Raw genomic sequence first — 21251 nt, forward strand, 5'->3', positions numbered from 1 at the left:
TAACTTGACCTACACATCTCAAAATCTGTAGCAGAGACAGGAACACATTCATATCTTCCTAATTCCAGTGTAGTGACTGAGGCATAAGACCATCCTTCCTCTATCTGACTGTAGTTGTCTGCATTTGTGTGTAGGTAAATTACTGGGACCACCTTTTACCTTCCTTTTGTAGCACCAGTGCCTTACATCCTCAAATATCATGAAGTTTAAACGGCTAAAGTTCATTTTCAGAAATGCCAACTGTAATTCATAGACTTCAAGTCCAGAAGTGACCATTATAATCTTCTAGTCTAATCACCTACAGTACATAACATCAGCCATACAATTTCACTCAGTAATTGAAAACTTATTTCCAAATATGCTTCACTTTAGAGTATATTGTTGAGATTATATGTTCTTACATTCTGGACTAGGTGGACTGAGCAAAATAGGGGAAAAGGCTATTTAAAAAATGTTGTAAAATAATTCATTTTCATTTGAAATTGTTTTGTTATAGATGCTTTTTTATAAAACTGGTTGATTCAAGTCTTTGATCTAAATATTTTCTTTTAGGATGGTGTTTTGGAAGAGGACAATGAGAAGGATTTCTATGAGTCTGATGAAGAACAGAAGGAAAAGGATCAGAAAGTGAAGAAACCCTATGCTATGGATCCAGACCATAGATTGCTGATACGAAATACAAAGCCCTTGTTGCAAAGCCGGAATGCTGCTGTATGACAAAAACCTTTGTGTCTTGAACTGCTAAGTGTCCAACCTTCTAAAATGTTTTAATCAAGTATTTAGAGCATCGAGATGTAGAGTATGCCCCCCCCAATATGTATAGAAAATACCATGCAGAATTGTGTAGTTACACAATAGTACTGTTGTAGCTAACTAAAAGTAACCAGTTCTCAACTGCATGCCCTTAGAAGTGGAAAAGTAATTTAATACTAAAAGTCTTGAACAGCCATGTTATGTGCTGCCTACCTGTTCTTAATATTAAGAGGAGAATTAGGCAATACAGTATATGACTGCTGCCATAGCACTTCAGGTTGTTTAGCTTATCAGTTTTCAGAAGCTCTGGTGAGACAAACCCTGTTAATATGTGGATGAAGACTCTCAAGGAAAACTGTAGGTGCTTGTGATTTATTAGACGGCACTTTTCTCTGAGGTGGGGATTTTCAAAGGAGCCTGGAGGAGTAAAACACCCAAATCCTTTGAAAATCCCAGCCTGAGTCCTAGGTTCAGTCTCCCAGCAGAATTCTGAGGTGGCTAAAACATCATCTGCATAGTACATGCTGAATGTCTCTGGGAGCTAGATTAAAAGATCTGAATTTTCATAAATGCATAAATCTTTAAGGTCAAAAGAAACCATTATGCTTATCTTGTCTGATCTCCTACATAACACAAGCCATGGAATTATACCCATTAATTTCTGCCAGACCATAATTTCTACTTGTATTAGAACTGATCTTTTTTTTAGAAAGACATCCAGTCTTGATTTACTGGCTTCAGGTGATGGAGAGTCTACCACATCACTAGGTAAATTGTTCAAATAGCTAATTATATTTGCTTAGCTCTAGTCTAAATTTGTCCAACTTCAGCAATTGGACATTTATCTAGATAAGATTTCAGATAGTAGAGAACTCTTTTCTTGCTCGGGTACATATAGACCATGATCAAGTCACCTCTTAACCTTTTCTTAGATAAACTAAATAAATTGAGCTTCCTCAGTCTCTCGCTGTAAAGCATATGTTCTGAGCCTCAAATCATTTGTAGCTCTTTTCTGAATCCTTTCCAATTTGCCAACGTCTTTTTCAAGTGTGGACACTAGAACTGAAAACAGTATTCTGGTAATGGTCTCAGTAATGCCGAATAGCTTGATAATACCACCTTCCTACTTCTACTACATATTCCCCTGCTTATATATCCAAAGATTATATTAGGTCTCTTAGCTTCTGCGAGCTCATGTTCAGTTGGTTATCCACCATGATCCCTAAGTCTTTTTCAAAGTTGCTGTTTTCCAAATGACTGTCTGCTTGTGTAATGTGACCTATGTTCTTGGTTGCGTTTGGCAGTATTAAAACTTGTATTCAAATGAACCCAGGTTAAACGATCCACACCACTCTGAATACTTAATGTCTTTCTCATTATTTGCCATTCCACCAATTTTGCAAACTTTACCAGCAATGATATAATTTTCTTCTGTATCATTGATAAAGATATTGAATATTTTGGGCCAAGAACAGATCCCTGGGGACTCCACTAGAAATACATTATATGATTTCTCATTTATATTTACTTTTTGAGATCTATCAATTAGCCAGTTTTTAGTCCATTTAATATGTGCTACATTCATTTTGTATAGCGTTTATTATTTAATCAAAATATACTGTGGCACTAAGTCAAAGTATATTATGTCAACATTATTACCTTTATCAATTGAATTTGTAAATATCAAGTTTGTTTGATAAGACCATAAAATCATGGTGATTGGTGTTTATAGAATCATAAAAATGTAGGGCTGGAAGGGACCTCGAAAAGTCATTTAGTCCAAACCCCCCTCTTTGAGACAGAGCAACGAATACCTAAACCACCCTGACAGGTGTTTTTATCTAACCTGGTCTTAAAAACCTCCAGTGACAAGGATTCCACAACCTCCCTTGGGAATCTATTCCAGTGCTTAACTATCTGTATAAGGTAATTTTTTTTCTTAATATGTAACCTAAATGTTCTTTGTGGCAGATTATTTCTTGTCCTATCTTCAGTAGACATGGAGAACAATTGATCAGCATTTTCTTTACAACAGACCTAAATGCATTTAAAACTCTTATGAGGTCTTCCATCAGTCATCTTCTTCTCAAGACTAAACACGCCCAGTTTTTTAAACCTTTCCTCATAGGTCAGGTTTTTAAACTTTGTCACTTTTTATTGCTCTCCTCTGGACTATCTCTAATTTGTCCATATCTATCTTAAAGTATGGTGTCCAACACTGGACACAGTACTTCAGCTGAGGCCTCACCATTGCTAAGCAGAGTGGAACAATTGCCTCCTGTGCCTTATATAAGACATTCCTGTTACTACACCCCAGAATAATAGCCTTTTTTGCAACAGCATCACATTGTTGGCTCATGTTCAATTTGAGGTGGTCATTCTTTTAATTCTTGCCAGACTGCATCCCTTATGAGCCCTTTCATGGGTTTTGTTCAGAATATTAGGCTGCCCAACCTGTAGTTAAGAGTCATCCCATGTTCCCTTTTTAAAATATTGCTACAACATTAGCTTTGTTTCCAGGAGGAGGACCTAATTAAGTTTTAAAAATCAATTGTGGTTTTTTTACGGTCTCTTACATTTTGTTACTTGGCTCACGAGCACATAACCCTACAGGTTTCCTTTTGTTGATTTACGACCTTGTAGGTCATTATTAAATGCAAATACCATTGTATAGATTGATTAATATGGTAATAGGAAAAGGTTTTTGGTGATGGTATTACTGTTTAAAACTAATTAATGAACAGCTATTGCTGGAGCTAGATTTAATAAAAATAAAAAGCTTTATATAGATTTAAAGAAAGGGAATTTTCTCATTCATTTGTACTGATAAGGCTGCAAGTTCTGGTTCCTTAAAATATCAGTTTGATTAGAACTTTAGCTACATCTGATTATTATTTATTTATTTAGTACTGATAGGAATGTAAGTTATTCATTAAATTATAATTCAGAAATGAAAATATATCCTGGCTTTTCAATCAACCCCTTGGTATCAAAGATTACATATGCAAAAATAGAAATTTAAATCTTTGTACAAGCAATGAGTGTGTAATTTTGCAGCTTGAAAGTAGAGCACTGTGTAGTTATTTTAAGGTAGCAGATTGTTCTGCATGTTAACATTGTATTTTCAGGTGGTGATGGCAGTTGCCCAGCTTTACTGGCACTTGGCACCAAAGTCTGAAGCTGGCATTGTTTCTAAATCCTTAGTGCGTTTACTTCGTAGCAATAGGTGGGTCAAGCTCTTTCGTTGAACTTCAAACAGAACTTGCTAAACAGTTTGCCGTTCAGTTTTAAATTACATGTAACTGTACATCATAAACTGAGGCTTATATATTTGTGCTAGATAAATATTTACATTTTTGTAGTGGTCTATAGTTTACCAGAATATGCACACAGTCCTCTGACAGATACCTGGGACTAGCAGAATACACCCCAAACCACTCACTTTTTTGAGAATTATCCTTGGAAAACTACTTTTAAAACACCTGTTAGTTGTCAAGTATTGTCCATCCCACATTTACAGCACAAATATTAGGTGAAGCCAAATGGTTATCTACCACAGTAGTTTCTGTAGTGCAGACAAAGAGTAAACATTTTCTTTTTAGTCTCACTATCTAGAAATATATGGGACCTTCTTGAGTTTCTGGTTTGCTGTATGTCGTGCAATGCTAGCTTCAAAACTCCTAAATAAATCCTTAATTTTTTTGTTTTGCTTGGGGAAAGACGTATGTCAAACAAAGGCTGCATCATTACATTGAAAAGTAATATTTTCCTTTTAAAAGTATGCAGTGTTGTTGTAGGCTGTGTTGGTCCCAGGATTTTATAGAGAAGGTGGGTGACCTGAAGAAGAGCTCAGCTTGTCTCTTTCACCAACAGAAGTGGTCCAATAAGAGATATTACTTCACCCACATTGTCTGCCTTTTAAAAGTGACAGTCCTAAATTTGTGCTGCATCTTGCTATAAAACTGATGTGACATGTAATAGCTGTCATGCTTCAACTTTTTCTTGTTTCTTTGGCATACTCAAATATATTTTATAAGTCAAATATACATGGTAGCTTTTATGCATAGAAAGCATATTCATAGATATTTATTGAAAATTCAGCTAAAAACCTTTCAGCAGTACATGCAAGTGCATCCTTTTGGTCTGAATTTTTTTTTTGCTTTTAATATACTGTTCTCCAAATATGTAATTTTGATAAATATATTCAACAGTACTCTCTCTTTTTGATTTCTAGGGAAGTGCAGTATATTGTTCTGCAGAATATTGCAACTATGTCAATTCAAAGAAAGGTATACCTTGCTTTGCATTTTCTAGATTATACTTTAAATTAAGCATAGGCACAACTACTTCTTCAATGGCTTTTATTTTTCAGGGCATGTTTGAACCTTACCTGAAGAGTTTCTATGTTAGGTCAACTGATCCAACGATGATCAAAACATCAAAGGTGTGTTTTATAATACATAATATATATATATTTCACGTATACACTGTATGATTAGTTAGTATTTCTAACAGGAAAGTAACATACTTTTTGACTGCTGTGAAACTCATGTGTCTCTGAACTATTCTGCTTTTTCAATCTGATTTCTACAGATGGCCTTTGGGGCAGGCAAATGGGTGATTTCCAGGCACAGCAGGCTAACTGAATATGCTGAATGGAAATGTTGTGTAAGGTAGCAATGGCTCTCTTTCTATCTGAAGAGGTGTCCACACAGAGTTACTTGATATAACTAGCAGATATGCTTTGCTTTTCACTTCAAGATCTCAATGCTTTATGATGGGGGGAAAGTATTATTATTCCCATTTTATAATTCAGGAAATTTGAGATACAGTCACACTGTCTGTGTATGAGAAATTTGGGAATAGATGTCAGGTTTAGTATTGTCCAGAACTTCACTTTTCTGTGCAGAGATGGCCACAAAATTTAGGACTCAAATTTAGGACTTATGGAGTATATAGTGATATAATTTTTTTGTCTTTCCATGTACACACACTGTACTGGGAGAGAGATGCCTGCTGTGACCTGTAACTCTTGAGTTCCATTTGTAGATCTGAACTCTGTCCCTGGAGCTTAAGGGACAATCACTTAACCTTGGTGTTTTAGTTTTTCCAACTTTAAAATAAATAAGTAAATAAAATAATTGTGACTGGAATGCTAAATATTTCTGGCTCCTTTTCTTAACAAGTTTTTGTCATCTTTTCATCAGCAGAGGTTTTACTAAGGCCCAGAGGTTTGAGAGAATGGTAGATGAGTTTTCTTAACTTAGTTCTGTCTTAGGTGGTTGGAGAGTTCCTGATTTTAGGGGGACAGACTATTGAACAAATCCTAATATAATCTTTCTTCTTACTTGAAACTGTAAGTTTTAGGGCTTATGGAGGAAGCTAGCCTTTGTTTAAACTGGTGAATTGAGAACTTAAGGCTTCTCTGACCCACTCCAGTGTTAAAATGGAAAGGCTTTGCGGCCTCACTTTAGAGCAAACTGCTGAGCATGCTGGGAAATGGGAGGAGTCAGGGACACTTGCATACAGAATCAAATCACTCTCAGGAGACCAAGGAAGAAGGCAAGGAGAAGTAGGAGGTGGCTGCCAGGCTGGGAATAACTGAGTGTTTTAAAAGGTGAAGAGGGCTAACCCTTGTGGTCTCATATCTTTGGTAAGACCTATGGTATTTCAACAAACTTGTACGTAAAAACAAGAGAATGGAGTGCAGCAGGGGGGATTGTGGTGAGAGAGAGAAACCCATCTTTTTTTATATAAATATTTAATATATATAAATATTTTGGGAGTAAATGTTACTGTACACTTTCTGAAAAGTGCACTTTATTAATGGGACTGCTAGTAAATACTAGTCCTGTATTATTCCTGGTATTTCAATCATGTTTTTTAATTAACAGCTTACATTAAAACAAAAAATAAAACCTCTCCTTTATTTCACCACATTTGTTGTGGATATCTGACATTCTGCTCTCACAGTGTTGTCATTATTTACAAGGTGGTGGTTAAATTGTTAAGTGCTATGAAGATGGAAAAAATACTAACCATTACTATTAAATGCAATATGTAGTGTTTCAGAAAAGTTAATCAGTGTTAAATTGTTTTACACATCATTTAAAAAACCCTCAGTGTTCAAAACTTACTCCTAAAACTCAAGTGCTCAAGTATGCAGACCTGTCAAACTTCCCACTTTAAGTTGGGGACACCTGCCGTTTATGTTGTTCCATTCAAAACCAGACAATTAGTCAAAACTTTTCTAAATCCAGATGCATGTCTCATTCAGTTACTGAGTTCATATTACCAGCTGTTTCTCTTGCTAAAGGTCCTTTCTGGCTATGTTCTGCATTCAGATTGCATTGGAGGCCTCCAATATAGGGAACTTCATGCTTCAGTGTTGATACACCCTCGAAGCATGAAACTTTTGATGTGGCACACAGGTGTAGCATATCAAGAGTGATTTTATCTTTTTCCTCACCAAAAATTAGGGAGAGACTTTTGAGGATGAACTGTAATTTGTCAAAACAGAATTTGATGAATGCTATGGAAGCACCTATTTCTCTCAAATAAGGACTCTTGATCACAGCTGCTTTGAGAATGAGTTATGGAAATTTCATTCATTGCTCTCTGGCACCTTATCTTTCCCCCTCCCCTCCCCCCACTCCTCAGCCTAATCATGTCCCATGCTTCTTTTTTCCTTTGTTTTGTCTACATCATGTTGGAAAACATATCACCAAAAGCATTTCCGCTCTACTTGTTATACAGTGGCACTATGTAGAGCTACAGCTAGTGGGAAATGCAGGGCTGAGCCCTACTGTGTTGCTTTGAAAGCACATTCTTTAGGTTCTGGAGGATGTTAACTTTTCAGGGTACTTCAGATTTCTGCCTAAACTATTAAGTATTCTCTTAAGTTTTAAGTGATACTTTTTCTTGTAGATAAAATACAATATGCATATAATTTCTAAAAAAGGTTTTTACTTATTTTAATCAACTTATAATAAAATATCTCTTCTCTCCTTCAGCTTGAAATCTTGACAAATTTAGCAAATGAGGCCAACATATCAACACTACTTCGAGAATTTCAGGTCTGTGCACAATTCAAGAGTATTCTTCTTGCATAAATTGCATTCTGTTAACATATTACATGTATTATAAACTTTCTGTAGATGAACTTGGAAATTTTTAAACGATAGTCCTGTTGCTGTAGAAGATGCTCTTTGAATGAAACAGAGACTGTTTCTTTAAATATTTATTCTTTAAATAATTGGAATAGAGTAAAGTGTTATCTACTATATTTTTCCTATTACATCTTTGCCAGATGTGCAGTCTGTAGTGTCAACAGTGTGTGTCCTTCCTCTCATCTGTCAGCTATTTTCATTCCTCCAGTTCCCAGGCTGGGCTTCCCCAAAAGAAACCGGTTCTTTTTTCAGACAGGTTGGTTATTCATAGATTTACAGATGCAGCTAGTTAAATGGACTGAAACCTCCCTGAAGAGAGAGCTCATCAACCTCCTTCAGCCTTGCACTCAAACTAATTTCTGCTTTGGGGTGATTGCCCTTCCCCCCCCCTCTCCCGCAGTCACAGGCCTCTGTCATCACAGGTGACAGAAACTGGCAAGACAATAAGTTCTTAAAAATACAGGATAGCAGCATAATTTCTAATGTGCAATATAGCTTTGTAAATTAAATTTAGTCTAAAGTACATTTATTTAATACAGATAATAAGGTAAGTTTCCAGTTAATAAGATCAGTGTGTTGACTAATGGAAATCCTGTTTTCTCCAGACCTATGTGAAAAGCCAAGATAAACAATTTGCTGCAGCTACAATTCAGGCTATAGGCAGATGTGCAACCAACATCTCAGAAGTGACTGACACATGCCTTAACGGCCTAGTGTGTTTGTTGTCCAACAGGGATGGTAAGCTAACTGTTCTGTTTGTGTTTTTGAGTGACTTGATAGCTTGAATCATCATCTTGGCAGGATCCACAGGTAGCAACAAATTAAAAACGTATATTGAATCGTGAAGTCTGTTTGAAGTCAATTGGTGTGGCTATGGAATAACAAACTCAGCTAGACAAATAGTAACATTGCTTGATTTATCCTGTGGTTTGAAATTGTTTTCATAGTTTGACTCCCCTCTCCGCTTTAAAGAAAGCAATGCATTACTCCCAGTGTGCAGTTACACTGACACCTGTAATTGTTCAAAATGTAGTAATTAAGATATGCAATGTGTTTCACAGAGGATAGTAGTTTAATATTTTGTCTAATAGTATGTTCAGTTGCATTAAAACAGTTAGCCTGCAGAGGGTGCTAAAAGCAGGGGAATGGCATTTTGTACATCTAAATGGTGAAATCAAAGAGCATATTAAACCGTTTTAGAATAGGCAGCTTCAAACTTAGTTTGGTTTTGTAATTTAGCTTCCTATTAATTTTATACACAAAATAGAACCGTTGCAAATTGCTTAGGAGCACAAGGAGTGGATATAGGCCAAATAGAATACTGTAGCAAAACACTACACATCTGTCTTTGACAAAGGCACTGGTAGTTAGTGCAGTTATATAATAATCACACAGAAGGAAACAAATCAGGAAATTACAATTACAGTGTGTTAATATAAGATACAGTGTGTTTGGCAAAATCTACTTGGAAATACTCAAGTCTTCAGATGAGTGAGCTTTAAAGACAAACTTACTAATTGGGACTAATGATACAGAAGAGGGATAAAGTTAAGTTCCTGAATTCATGTTTATGCACCTAAATAGGAGGTCTGATTATTTTTCTTTCAATGATGCTAAGCTCCTATCGCTCCCATTGACTTCAGTGGGGTTTATGGGAGCTCAGCTTTTCACTCGGGGATCTCAAAGTACAAACATTAATTTATTTAGATCAGTTTTTTGTAAAGGCAAATGAGGTCTTAGTTTAATTCAGTCGCTAAAAGCATTAAACAGTTTTTGAATATTTTATTTCAGTTACTTGTATATCCATGTTATTTTTGTTTTTGTGGCTGGAGGCCCTGAATAACAGAGTATGGGTTTGCCTTCTCTTCTCATGCCCTCTACCATTCTGGCTAAATGAAAAATGTTTCTTCCAGCATGCTCCTTCCTTTACTTCATGTTAGTATGGAATATTTTCATCCCTCGTATAGCCTGGGCCGCTGTGCATTTTGCTAAGGATTTCTTAGTCATTTCTGAACAGCTTTGTTCACCCAATATGTCTGCAGCTACTAGGAGATACAGTAAGTATAGAAGTTGTCTTTTCATCGCTTACAGACTTAATAGAAAGTAATGATCATCCTCTCGTGATGTTTTCAGCTTTTAGAAGTTTGTGATGTCCATCTTGCAATCACTTCTAAATCAGGAACTGCCCCCAAACAAACAGGTGTTAGAAAGTTGTCAGCAGTTTTTATTAAGCATCGCTACTTTTTGTCCTTTTGACCTTTCAAATCAGTTGAATGACATGTAGTTGGTCATAGAAGAGGGCACAAGAAACCCCTACTTGCCTGTAGCACACCTGTTCAAGAATTTGCCATAATTTGGAGTCAGGGCATCCAGGAATGGTGTGTGTATGGGCTAAAGTTTTAGTAATGACCCAGCTTACCCTGCACTCTTTCTGCTAAATTTCAATCTTGAGCAATTTCCAGGATCTGATTTACAAATTTCTACGTACAGAAGCTTGCATAATAGCACTTTTACATAAACAAACAAAATCAAAATCCAACACAGATTCCGCCCCTCTCTCCTTTCCCACCCTTGTTTGTGGAAGGTATGGCAAGGCTTAGAATTAGTCTTTCTCATTTCCTTGTGCTTTCCTCAGCACATCAGAAGTTCTGCCTGCTCTCCTGTCTTCTCTGTGAAAACTCCCACATGATTGCTACATTTCTTGAAGCAATTGCTTTGCTAATGTGGGTTCTCTGGTGCTGGTCCCATTAAGATTGAGAAACTAATTTCAAACCTGTCGGAGACATACTGGGTATGAAGCCACTTCTTGGTTCTGTCCTGAGTGTACAAACTAGAATTTCAGTAAGTTTACTTTCTGAGGTGACCTAGTTACTTTTTCTGTTTCAGGTTGTGCCAAGCTTACACAAATTCATTATATATATATTTTTAAGAGTTGTAGTAGAGTATGAAAATGCAATTACAGTGAGCAGAGTTTTAACATTTACTTTTTTTCTGGTAGGTAAATATCAATTTGAACAAGTATGCCCTGTACTTCATAAGGGGAATAACACTAGAGCTGGTGATATCTTATCTATCAGTAATAAAGTAAAAGAGAACTTTAACTGTGCATATTGTATTAAACAAAATATATATTTACTTGGTTTAAGGGTCAAGGTAATGTGCTAGTGGGGGGAAAAGTATCAACAAGGTCAAAGCTTGGAGTCTGGAAAGGGTTGCCAAGTATCCACACAGCCAGCAAATTTGTTACAATGAAGAACAGTTTGACAGCTATTTGCATACCCTTTCATTGTCTCAAATAGGTGCTTCATACTGCCTTCCTGTGGTTCAAAGAGGCTGTACCCTCCAAATGAGTGTACTTGCTATAAATACATCTTAGCCTCTTTTAAAACGCCTTTTACACAGATTCTATAATATGCATGAAATAGCCTCTTCAGTTTCATATTTAGTTGCTTCAGCCCTCAGTTAACATATATAACTAATGAACCTTATTTTCCTAGTAAAATGTATCTGTCATACAAAATGCTGCACTGCAAGTTGGAGCCTCTTTCGAAGCTCTTGGTTTTTTCCACGGCCATTTTAATATTCTGTATGTTTTTCCTAAATAATTTATTTGTGGATTTCTGAATGGTGCTGGAGTGGTTAAATTTTCACTTGGGAAAATTATTGTAATTCAAATTATCATACCATTCAAATTGTGGTTCACTGTGTGATTTTAGTTTCCTGCTATAGCACTATGGATTACTAAAATGGAATTTTGTGTGACTGAACACAGTATGGTTTTGATGAGTTGATATGTCAAAGGCTTTTTTTTTTTGTGTGATTGTGTTTCCTGAGTTAAATACTCATTCCAATATCGTGTAGAAATCTTTTGCCAAAGCTTGCAGTAGTGATTTGAGAATGTTATGATTAGTGGTCAGTGACTTGTTGTAGAGAATTGAGAAGCTGCTGACCCATCTCTCAATTTCTATTTGTCCAGACAATCCTCACCAAACTACCTTTTTATATTTACTGTTTCCCAATTACCAAACCTTCTAGGTAAACTGTTTCATTCAAAAGCACCTGTTGCTGGTTTTAGAATTAATACCTCATTTATCATGACATTTCCTGTAATCTTTTTTACTTTAGTTGTAGCTCCAGTATTCCCGTGGAGTATTGCTATACTGTGTCTACAGTCTAGACCAGGGGTCGGCAACGTTTGGCACGCGGCTCGCCAGGGTAAGCACCCTGGCGGGCCGGGCCAGTTTATTTACCTGCTGACGCGGCAGGTTCGGCCGATCGTGGCCCCCACTCGCCGCGGTTTGCCGTCCCGGGCCAATGGGGGCGGTGGGAAGCGGCGCGGGCGAGGGATGTGCTGGCCGCGGCTTCCCGCCACCCACATTGGCCCGGGACGGCGAACCGCGGCCAGTGGGGGCCGCGATCGGCCGAACTTGCCCCGTCAGCAGGTAAATAAACTGGTCCGGCCCGCCAGGGTGCTTACCCTGGCGAGCCGCGTGCCAAACGTTGCCGACCCCTGGTCTAAACTGTCTAGAAGTTTTGTTACTTCTGATGCTTTCATTACATTACATGTTGCTCAATCTGTATTTGAACTTTAACTAATTTTTGTTCGTAGACTGGCCGATGAATACGTAATTGTGTATAGCTTTCCTTGTTTTGATTAATGCTCATCAAACCTTGTATTAATTTTTATAAGATTATATTTTTTCATCCTGATCTGGCTTGATTTTCACTTCTAAGATGTTAAACCACCTAACTGTTGGTTTTTTGCCAATGTATTGATATATTTGCCAGTATGTCTTGCTGGTTTTTGAATCCTCCATATTCAGAAAATAAACTTCACAGTGCATCAGCTTATTATTCTAGATTACTTCCAATTGTATTCTGATATTAATTTATTTTGCTCTCATTTGTACTTTACATTTAACATTTTTATTGGTAGCTATATTCTTTTAACTGGAATCATGCCAGTTCATCTACTTTATATTTCCAATTCAGTACTTCAAACTTGCTCCTTCTATCACATACACTTACTTGCTCCTAACTGCTTCTGCAAAGTGGTTCCTGTAGTGATATTTCATACATTTCTTTGTACATAACTTACAATGCACTTTATCATGTACATTTCCACAATGCCTGTGACTTTTAAGCATATCTTAGAACCCACCTTAGTTGTTAGGTTTTGGTTTAAACTAATTTTCTTTTCTTGTGTAAACACTTGACTTTTGAGCGTGATTTTATTAGTTTGACGTAGTATAATCTTTTTTAACAAAGCATACTGCATAATCAATTAACTTTCGTTTTGTTGGTCTGCAGTTTCTACTGTTCTGTGTATATACTACACTTAAGGTCAAAATGCAAACGCAACTTTATCTTATTACTTATTATAGGAAGGAAAAAGATCAGATGTTATCAGTGCTTGAAATTCTTACAAACACTGAGCCAAAGGGCTGTGCCTGTTATCCTTGACTGATACAGAAGATGGCAGGGTGGGGATATTGGGACTCCTAGGGTACGTCTATACTACCCGCTGGATCGGCGGGTAGTGATCAATCTATCTGGGATCGGTTTATCGTGTCTAGTGTAGATGCGATAAATCGATCCCCGATTGCTCTGCCATCGACTCCGGAACTCCACCACGGCGAGAGGCGGAAAGCGGAGTCAATGGGGGAGCAGTGGCTGTTGATCCCGTGCCGCGAGGATGCTAAGTAAGTGATTCTAAGTCGATCTAAGATACGTCAACTTCAGCTACGCTATTCTCGTAGCTGAAGTTGCGTATCTTAGATTGATTTCCCCCTCCCGCCCTTCCAGTGTTGACCAGGCCCTTTTGTGGAAGCAGTTACTCTTCAAACTTTGTATTATGTAGCCACAAACAGTTTTAGATAGTCCTTGTTTTAATTTGCTGTTCATTTACCCTCGCTAGTAAGTGGCATTCAAGGAAAATATGTCATTACAAGGATTATTTTTGGGAATTCTGTTTCTCTCCCGTCCTCAACCCTCCAGACTACTTACAGGTTTGTTGAAAAATTGTCACTTGACAAGTTTGACACTTTTTATTTTTTAGTTGTTCTTTCATTGTAATTTTTGGCAATGGTGAAGGGGGCAAAATACTCTCCAAAATAACCTCGATGGTAGGATTGCGTAAATCCTTGACGTCCGTGGAGCAGATGTATTTTGAAATTTAGGGATTTTTCTGCAAAGGGATTCTCAGGAAGATTAATCTGTATTAACTGAAGGTGTGAATTTAAAGTGGATTACTTACATTGCATTAAATCCCTGTTAGGACAGTTTCATTCAGAATGAAAGTGGCCTTAATTCTGTTTAGCTTAATTCGATCCACTTTAAATTCACACTTTTTAGTTAGTTTGGATTAACTTCCTGTCCCCATGCCGGTAAGCCTTGATTTTTGTCTCTAATTATGTAATCTTACCTTATTCAAGAAAGTAGTTTAGAGAAATGACTCAGTTGTCATGTCAAATAGAGGATGACACATAAAACTGGGCGCTAAAATTTAAACTCTTCAGAGGTTCAAGAGGTATCCATGGATAGCTACAGCTGTAATTTTTAAAACAAAAATCCACCACAGTGAGCTCTTCTAATTTCTAGATGACCATGGTAATATTTAAGGGATTTCTTTCCCTCAGTACTCTTCTTTTGTACATCTTTCCTTTTCTTTCTGATTACTGATGTAAATTGAAAATGAACAGTCCATGTGTTGGATTAACTATTCAAATACGAGGATGTTGTGATCTGTTTGGGGAAATATAAGTTTACCTTTCCCCAATGATTGTTTTCAAAGTGCATGTACAGTATGAGGAAAAATAATTGTCTGCTTTTTCTAGTGGACATGAAAATTAGAATTATAGTGAACGTCTGTTACATTAGTCAGTCTAATTTATTTATTTATTTATTTATTGCTTTGGTTTCAACCTTGACTATGTTTGACTTTCCTTCATCTTTCCTTACATGAGTTTATTCTTGCATAGAAGCCTACCTCTGCACCAATGAGGGGTTTTCAGCTTCAAAAACTGCATATTTCGTACAAGTTGATCAGGCTGCGAATGTTACTTGTTACAGTAGTTAAGCATTCTGGTGCATGACTTGGACATAAATCTTCAAACAGCTTGCCTATTTAGGATCCTCATTTGAATGTACTAGAGATTAGATTATGGACTTGGGAGAGAGGATGGGGGACCGGGGAAGTGTGCAAATGCAGTGTTTTGCTATTTTTACTGTTTGTTGAATTAGCTGGCAATTTTCTGAACAACCTATATTTCTTTGAGAGTCCATTAAATACTACAATTTAATTATGTGGAATAGGTATTTGTGCCTCTATAATGACTTATTTAAAAATAAAATTAAGTACAGACACATTAAAACTTAATTAAAAGGAATCCTCAAGAAGTGTGTATAATGGGACATGCTTTTATTTGTTACCACAATCCTTCCTCCTTTTTTTCCCCTCTCATAACTTGCTTGTTGGAGCAGGGCCTGTCTTCAGATTTATAAAAGATCTGCACATTTATGCTATTATAAATTAATTTAGTTTTGCAGTTAAACTTGTTAGTTCATTTACAGTTTTGAAACAGTTGCTGACAATTTGGTGCACATGATTTGTATTACATATGCATAAACACTTAACAAAATGTTATAACTTGTTTTTGTCTTTATCAGAAATAGTAGTTGCTGAAAGTGTAGTTGTCATTAAGAAACTGCTACAAACACAGCCCGCACACCATGGTGAAATTATTAAACATATGGCAAAGCTCTTGGACACTATTACTGTGAGTATTTATGCATACTTCTGTATTTTCTTTGCTAACTAATTAAAATTGAAGTGTTAAAATATAAATCACGTAAACTAAAACATTTGATTTGTTAACTGTGGCTTTTTTTGGATAAGACAAAGTTCTCATGGCTTACACATCGAAACACAGTTTAATCTCATCTTCTGTCAGGATTGTTCAAACCCTGTATACAAATTTTGAATGCTTACTGTTTTATTAAAATGTTCTTGGCTTCACTCATATCAAACATGTATTAATGGAAAAGGAAAGATTCAGAATAACCTGAATATAGTATTTGCAAAACCAGACTCATTCAAACAGGATTGGATTAATCAAATAAAAATTTATTAGTGCTAGTATCTGCAGTATTTACGTCTTGCTGAATACCCCAAATATCTCTATTATATTGCATCTCCTCCTCTTGGTTTTTTGCCCTTGTTCATTGGCTTCCAGTGTAATATTGGATCAAAAACTATATTAATCATGCTAATTTTGAAGCCCCCTAAGGGACTGGGTGAAGTTACCAAAGGGATTGCATCACTTTGTGTAATTGTGACCTCCCACCACAGCTAAACTCTGCTGGAACAGTGGAACTGTTAACCTCGAGTGAGGCTTGCACGTCCACGAGATGGAACATCCTTAGTGACTAGGAATCTAGAAGTATCTCCCAGAAAGAGTACACCCATGAAACCTATTTGACATAGTGTCCCCTTCCTTGGCCTTTTGGCTGTAGACTATCCTCTCCTGCACCACCATTCTCTTCCTCAGTTTATTAGGGAGAGTAGTAAAACGATCCCTGCATTTTAGGTTTAATGAGTGACCTGTGCTTTCCCCTGGCTCTGCAAGAAGCAGATGACAGAATATTGTTGCGGTGTGGGATTGTATTACTGTAGGTCTGATATACACCTCTACCTCGATATAACGCTGTCCTCGGGAGCCAAAAAATCTTACCGCGTTATAGGTGTAACGGCGTTATATTGAACTTGCTTTGATCCACCGGAGTGCGCAGCTCCGCCCCCCGGAGCACTGCTTTACTGCGTTGTATCCGAAGTCGTGTTATATCGAGGTAGAGGTGTATTCATACATCATACAGTGGCAAGAAATGGCAAGAAATTTTTAACCAGCTACAGGGCTTGAGCTCCTGATTTGGGATATGGTGGAAGGTTTAAAACTAAGTTTTAAGATAAATGAAATCAGAGTGCACTCTAAGGGCAAGTCTACACTACAAAATTAAGTTGACCTAAATTACGTTGACTATAGCCATCACAGTAATTACATCACTTTTGCATGTCCACATTACATTCCTTGTGTTGGCGGTGCGCGTCCTCACGAGGAGCGCTTGCACCGATTCAGTGGTCACTGTGATGGATTGTGGAACAGCTTCTGAAAGGCAGCATCATTTGATGTAAGCATAACAGTGTCTGCACTGATGCTGCGTTGACCTAACTACATTGACCTAAGCACTATGCCTCTCTTGGAGGTGGAGTTATTAAGTTGGTGTAGTGGGTGAGTTATATCAGTGGGAGGTGCACTTTAGTGTAGACACTTATACAGTTAGGTGAACATAAGCAGTCTTATGTCGCCCTACTTCTGTAGTGTGGACCAGGGTTATGTAGGAAGTGATTGTTATAATTTTTCTAGTGGTCACCTTAAAGAAATTTCCTCTGTGGGCTGATTATTCCATAACTGTCCACTATGTGGTTTTCTTGCACTTTCTTTGGAAGCATCAGATACCAGTCCCTATCAAAGACTTAATAGTGGACTGACATTTTTCTAGACTTTAGATTTAGATCACTCTCTTAGAAAGTTACTGTCCCATTTTCATGATAAGAGCTTTGTTTATTAAACTGCTCTGCTGGAGTTAAATATGCGGGATCATCAAGAGTAAGGCCTACTGTCTGTCCCTAAGAGCCCTGTCTCTTTCAGTGCATGCCTTGTATGGGATAGAATATTCTTCTTTGTAGCCAACTAATTTTAGATTGACTTATTTTCCTTTAAAAAGTCAATATAGGAAATTCAATTAAATTATGTTGAGATCTTTAAAAATGCACAGTTAAGCTTTCATATGTCAGGTAATGCCAAGGTAAGATTGCATGCCCAGTCTTTAATAACATCACATTATAATATGCATTTTTCCTACAAACTTCCAAGGTGGTCAGTGAATGAGGTCAGGCATCTTAAAAGCTCAGTGTAAGAACTAAAATGAAACAGGATTCAGTGTTTGCATGTGGCACACATTCCCCTTACTTTTCCATGCATTAGTGTGCTCTTAACATTTAACTCATAATTGCAAGTATACATAAAAAAAAAATATTTCACAAAGGGTTGACAGCTAAAATAACATCTCTGTCTCAATGTCTGCTGTGTGAGATATTAAGCAAGGATTTTAAAACTTCCCTCTTTTTTTTTTTTTTTTTTTAAAAGGAGTGGTCAGGCAATTTTTTTTCATTGGTTTTGCTTGGAAACAGTCACCCCTCCTAAGTTGGTTTCAAGATTCTTTAGTGAAACTAGAAAAGATGTACTTGCCTATTATCCTGTTTCCCCTCCTTAAATGGTGTGGGGGAAGTGGCTCACTTAAATGTAAGTGGGGATTGGAACTTCCAGTTGTTGTAAGAATACATATATGATTGATGTAAGAGTTTGGCGTCTTAGGAAATTGTGGCATAAAGGAAAACAGAGTAAAATACTGTGAGCTACATTGAGCTTTCATATAAATGGGGCAAATATTTTTGTCCCAGCTTATAACAGAGTTGAATTTGACCCTGTGAAAATGACAAAAATTAAATAAAAGGAATAAAATAAAAACAAGACACTTGTCACTAGAAAATAATTCCTTTTAATCTATTCCAATATACTTTCCTTGAATGTGTGTGTTTATAGTGTTGTTAGGGTATTTTTGTTTGTTTTAATGGCTACAAATTGGATAGAGTGCCATTTGTGCATTCGAAGTTTTTTGTTATAAATTTCACCTGTATTGGGCTGATGGGTTTGTCATTTTCAGTGAGGAGGTGCCTCATGGACACTGGATTCAGGAAGAAAAATCCTGTACAGCAATGTTGCTCTGAGGTGTCACCCAGTATGAAATTTACTAATTCTTGTGGAAGTTTCCTAAGAAGTCGTTTAAAATGTGATAGGACAGCAAGCTAAATATGTCTGACCAATTATAAAGCAGTGTTAGGAAGTTCAATAACAAATAATTGCAGGGCTGTTTGAAGCCATGCTAAGATTCAATCTCTCATTTACAACAAAAATTCTGAGCAAGTCCATGCTTTGTACCCTCTGCACAGTGCAGTGTTGGTTCTGAATGACTGGAACTCATCATGTGGTGTTCTTTAAAATCACTATTTTCCTTTTACCCTACTTGTTCCTGTTATCACTTGTAGTATGTCTGAACTTATCTCATAAGCTCTTTTGGGCAGGAACCCTTTTTCTATGTTTTGTAGAGTGCTTAGCTATATAAATAAATATTATTCAATACAGCTGTGTGCCAACCCCTTCTCTTCACACATCCCAAGAACCCACACTTTCTAACTTTGAGATGTACCTGAAAAATGTAGTAGCTTTAGTAATTGAAGATATTAAACAAGGAAAATCTCTCAAACTCAAGCTCTTTAAAAATGATAGTATTCATTGCCAGCCAAGTTAAACATGAAGTAGACAATCTGTCATCACTCTTTACAATTTAAAATTTAGTAAATTGTGGATGAGAAATCTATGTGATGTTCATCTTGATGTTAGGTCTGCTGTTTTTTTTTTTTTTTTAAAGGTGTGTGTGTGTGACAGCAGCCTTAATTAATATACCTAATAGCGCCAAAATTTAAAAAAAAATGTGGGGAAAGAGCACTTGTCAAATATGTGTCCTATGTTGCTCTCTTATGGGGTACAATATGTGTACTGCAGAACAGTGACGTGATTCAAAGGAATCAATGCCTGAATGCTCACCCATAAATTTGACAGCACTTTGGAATAGCTAATATCCTCATTATCTTTTTTTGTCTTGCCCTGACACATCCACATTCTATGTTGTCCTTTTTATGAAATCAAAGGGTGGATGTTCAAAAACTGTTGGAATATCTTGCATTTTTCAGTACAGATAGAAAATAATAGACTAGACTGAAATCTCAGAATCAATCTTCTATAAGGGTTTAGAGGCATTTTTTGTTAAAAGTTGGTAACATTTTCTAACATAATTTCAATCTCCTGATTTTGAAAATAGTTGTTACCAAGCTGAATTTTGAGTGTAATTTATTTGCAAGCTCAAACTTGCAAATAAATATGAACACCAAACTTCACCAGAAATGTTTACCAACAGTGTCCCCGTGTACCTGTCAATAAAATCAAACTGTTTAACATAATTCTTCTTCATTCTATTAAGAACAGAAATGAGAAGAGACACTTCATGGTTTTAACACCCTAATTGCACCCTAATATTCAACTCTTTATAGCATTTTAGTCATCTGTATATCAATCATAACACAGAAGTTATTTTCCTGCAATATGTGAAATCACTTTCTCATTTTCTTGCATTCTTAGTATTTTGTTTTATAGTTACATAATGACTTGTAGTTGGAGTATAATTAACATAGAAGAGATGGTGGTGGGATTGTGATGGGTTCGGTCACAGAGACCCCTTTGGGACTGTTACCTGATGTGCTGAAACTACCTGAGCCTGTTTTCCCTGTCAGCTTGGGACTCCAGAACCCTGCCTTGTTGATCCAGACATGCTAGTCTGCTGCAACACAAACCCAGGTCTGGTCCACGCCCCCAAAACTGCAGACTTCAACCAAAAACTGATCAGCAAGTCATCTATTTCCAGCACCCAGACACCCAGTTCCCAATGGGATCCAAACCCCAAATAAATCCGTTTTACTCTGTATAAAACATATATAGGTTAAACTCATAAATTGTCTGCCCTCTATAACACTGATAGAGATGTATGCACAGCTGTTTGCTCTCCCAGGTATTAATCACTTACTCTGGGTTTATTAATAAAAATGATTTTATTAAGTATAAAAAGTAGGATTTAAGTGGTTTCAAGTAATAACAGACAGAACATATAAGTTACCAAGCAAAATAAAACAAAACATGCAAGTCTAAGCCTAATACATTAAGAAACTGAATACAGGTAAATCTCACCCTCAGAGATGTTCCAATAAGCTTCTTTCACAGACTAGACTTCTTCTTAGTTTGGGCCCAAGCCTTTCCTCTGGTACAGTTCTTGTTAGTTCCAGCTCAGGGGTTTTCTCATGACTGAAGCCCCCTTTGTTCTGTTCCCCACCCCCTTTTATGTCTTTGCCACAAGGTGGGAATCCATTGTCTCTCTCTGGGTTCCCACCCTTCCTTCTAAATGGAAAAGCACCAGGTTTAAGATGGATTCCAGTACCAGGTGATATGGGCACATGTCCTGTGAGACCCCAAGCCTCCATTCTTTCCGGCCTGACTCACACAGGAAGGCTTAGAAGTAAACAGAGCCATTTACAACCACTTGTTCTAATTAATGGGAGCCATCAAGATCCTAAGCCACCATTAATGGCCCACACTTTGCATA

General features: G+C 37.0%; 1 protein-coding gene across 2 annotated transcripts in view; it reads left to right on the forward strand.

Moving 5' to 3' along the window:
• AP3B1 (adaptor related protein complex 3 subunit beta 1) overlaps window positions 1–21251 on the forward strand; it is a 276090-nt gene that overhangs the window by 126520 nt on the left and 128319 nt on the right. For both annotated transcript variants that reach the window (XM_065406916.1, XM_065406915.1), the window contains 7 exons: window positions 553–711; window positions 3882–3979; window positions 4988–5042; window positions 5126–5197; window positions 7767–7829; window positions 8528–8660; window positions 15591–15700. In XM_065406916.1, coding sequence (XP_065262988.1) covers window positions 553–711; window positions 3882–3979; window positions 4988–5042; window positions 5126–5197; window positions 7767–7829; window positions 8528–8660; window positions 15591–15700 — 690 coding nt within the window. The remainder of the gene's footprint in view (window positions 1–552; window positions 712–3881; window positions 3980–4987; window positions 5043–5125; window positions 5198–7766; window positions 7830–8527; window positions 8661–15590; window positions 15701–21251) is intronic.

The sequence above is a fragment of the Emys orbicularis genome, chromosome 6 (genome assembly GCF_028017835.1).
Source record: "Emys orbicularis isolate rEmyOrb1 chromosome 6, rEmyOrb1.hap1, whole genome shotgun sequence".
Lineage (NCBI taxonomy): Eukaryota > Metazoa > Chordata > Testudines > Emydidae > Emys > Emys orbicularis.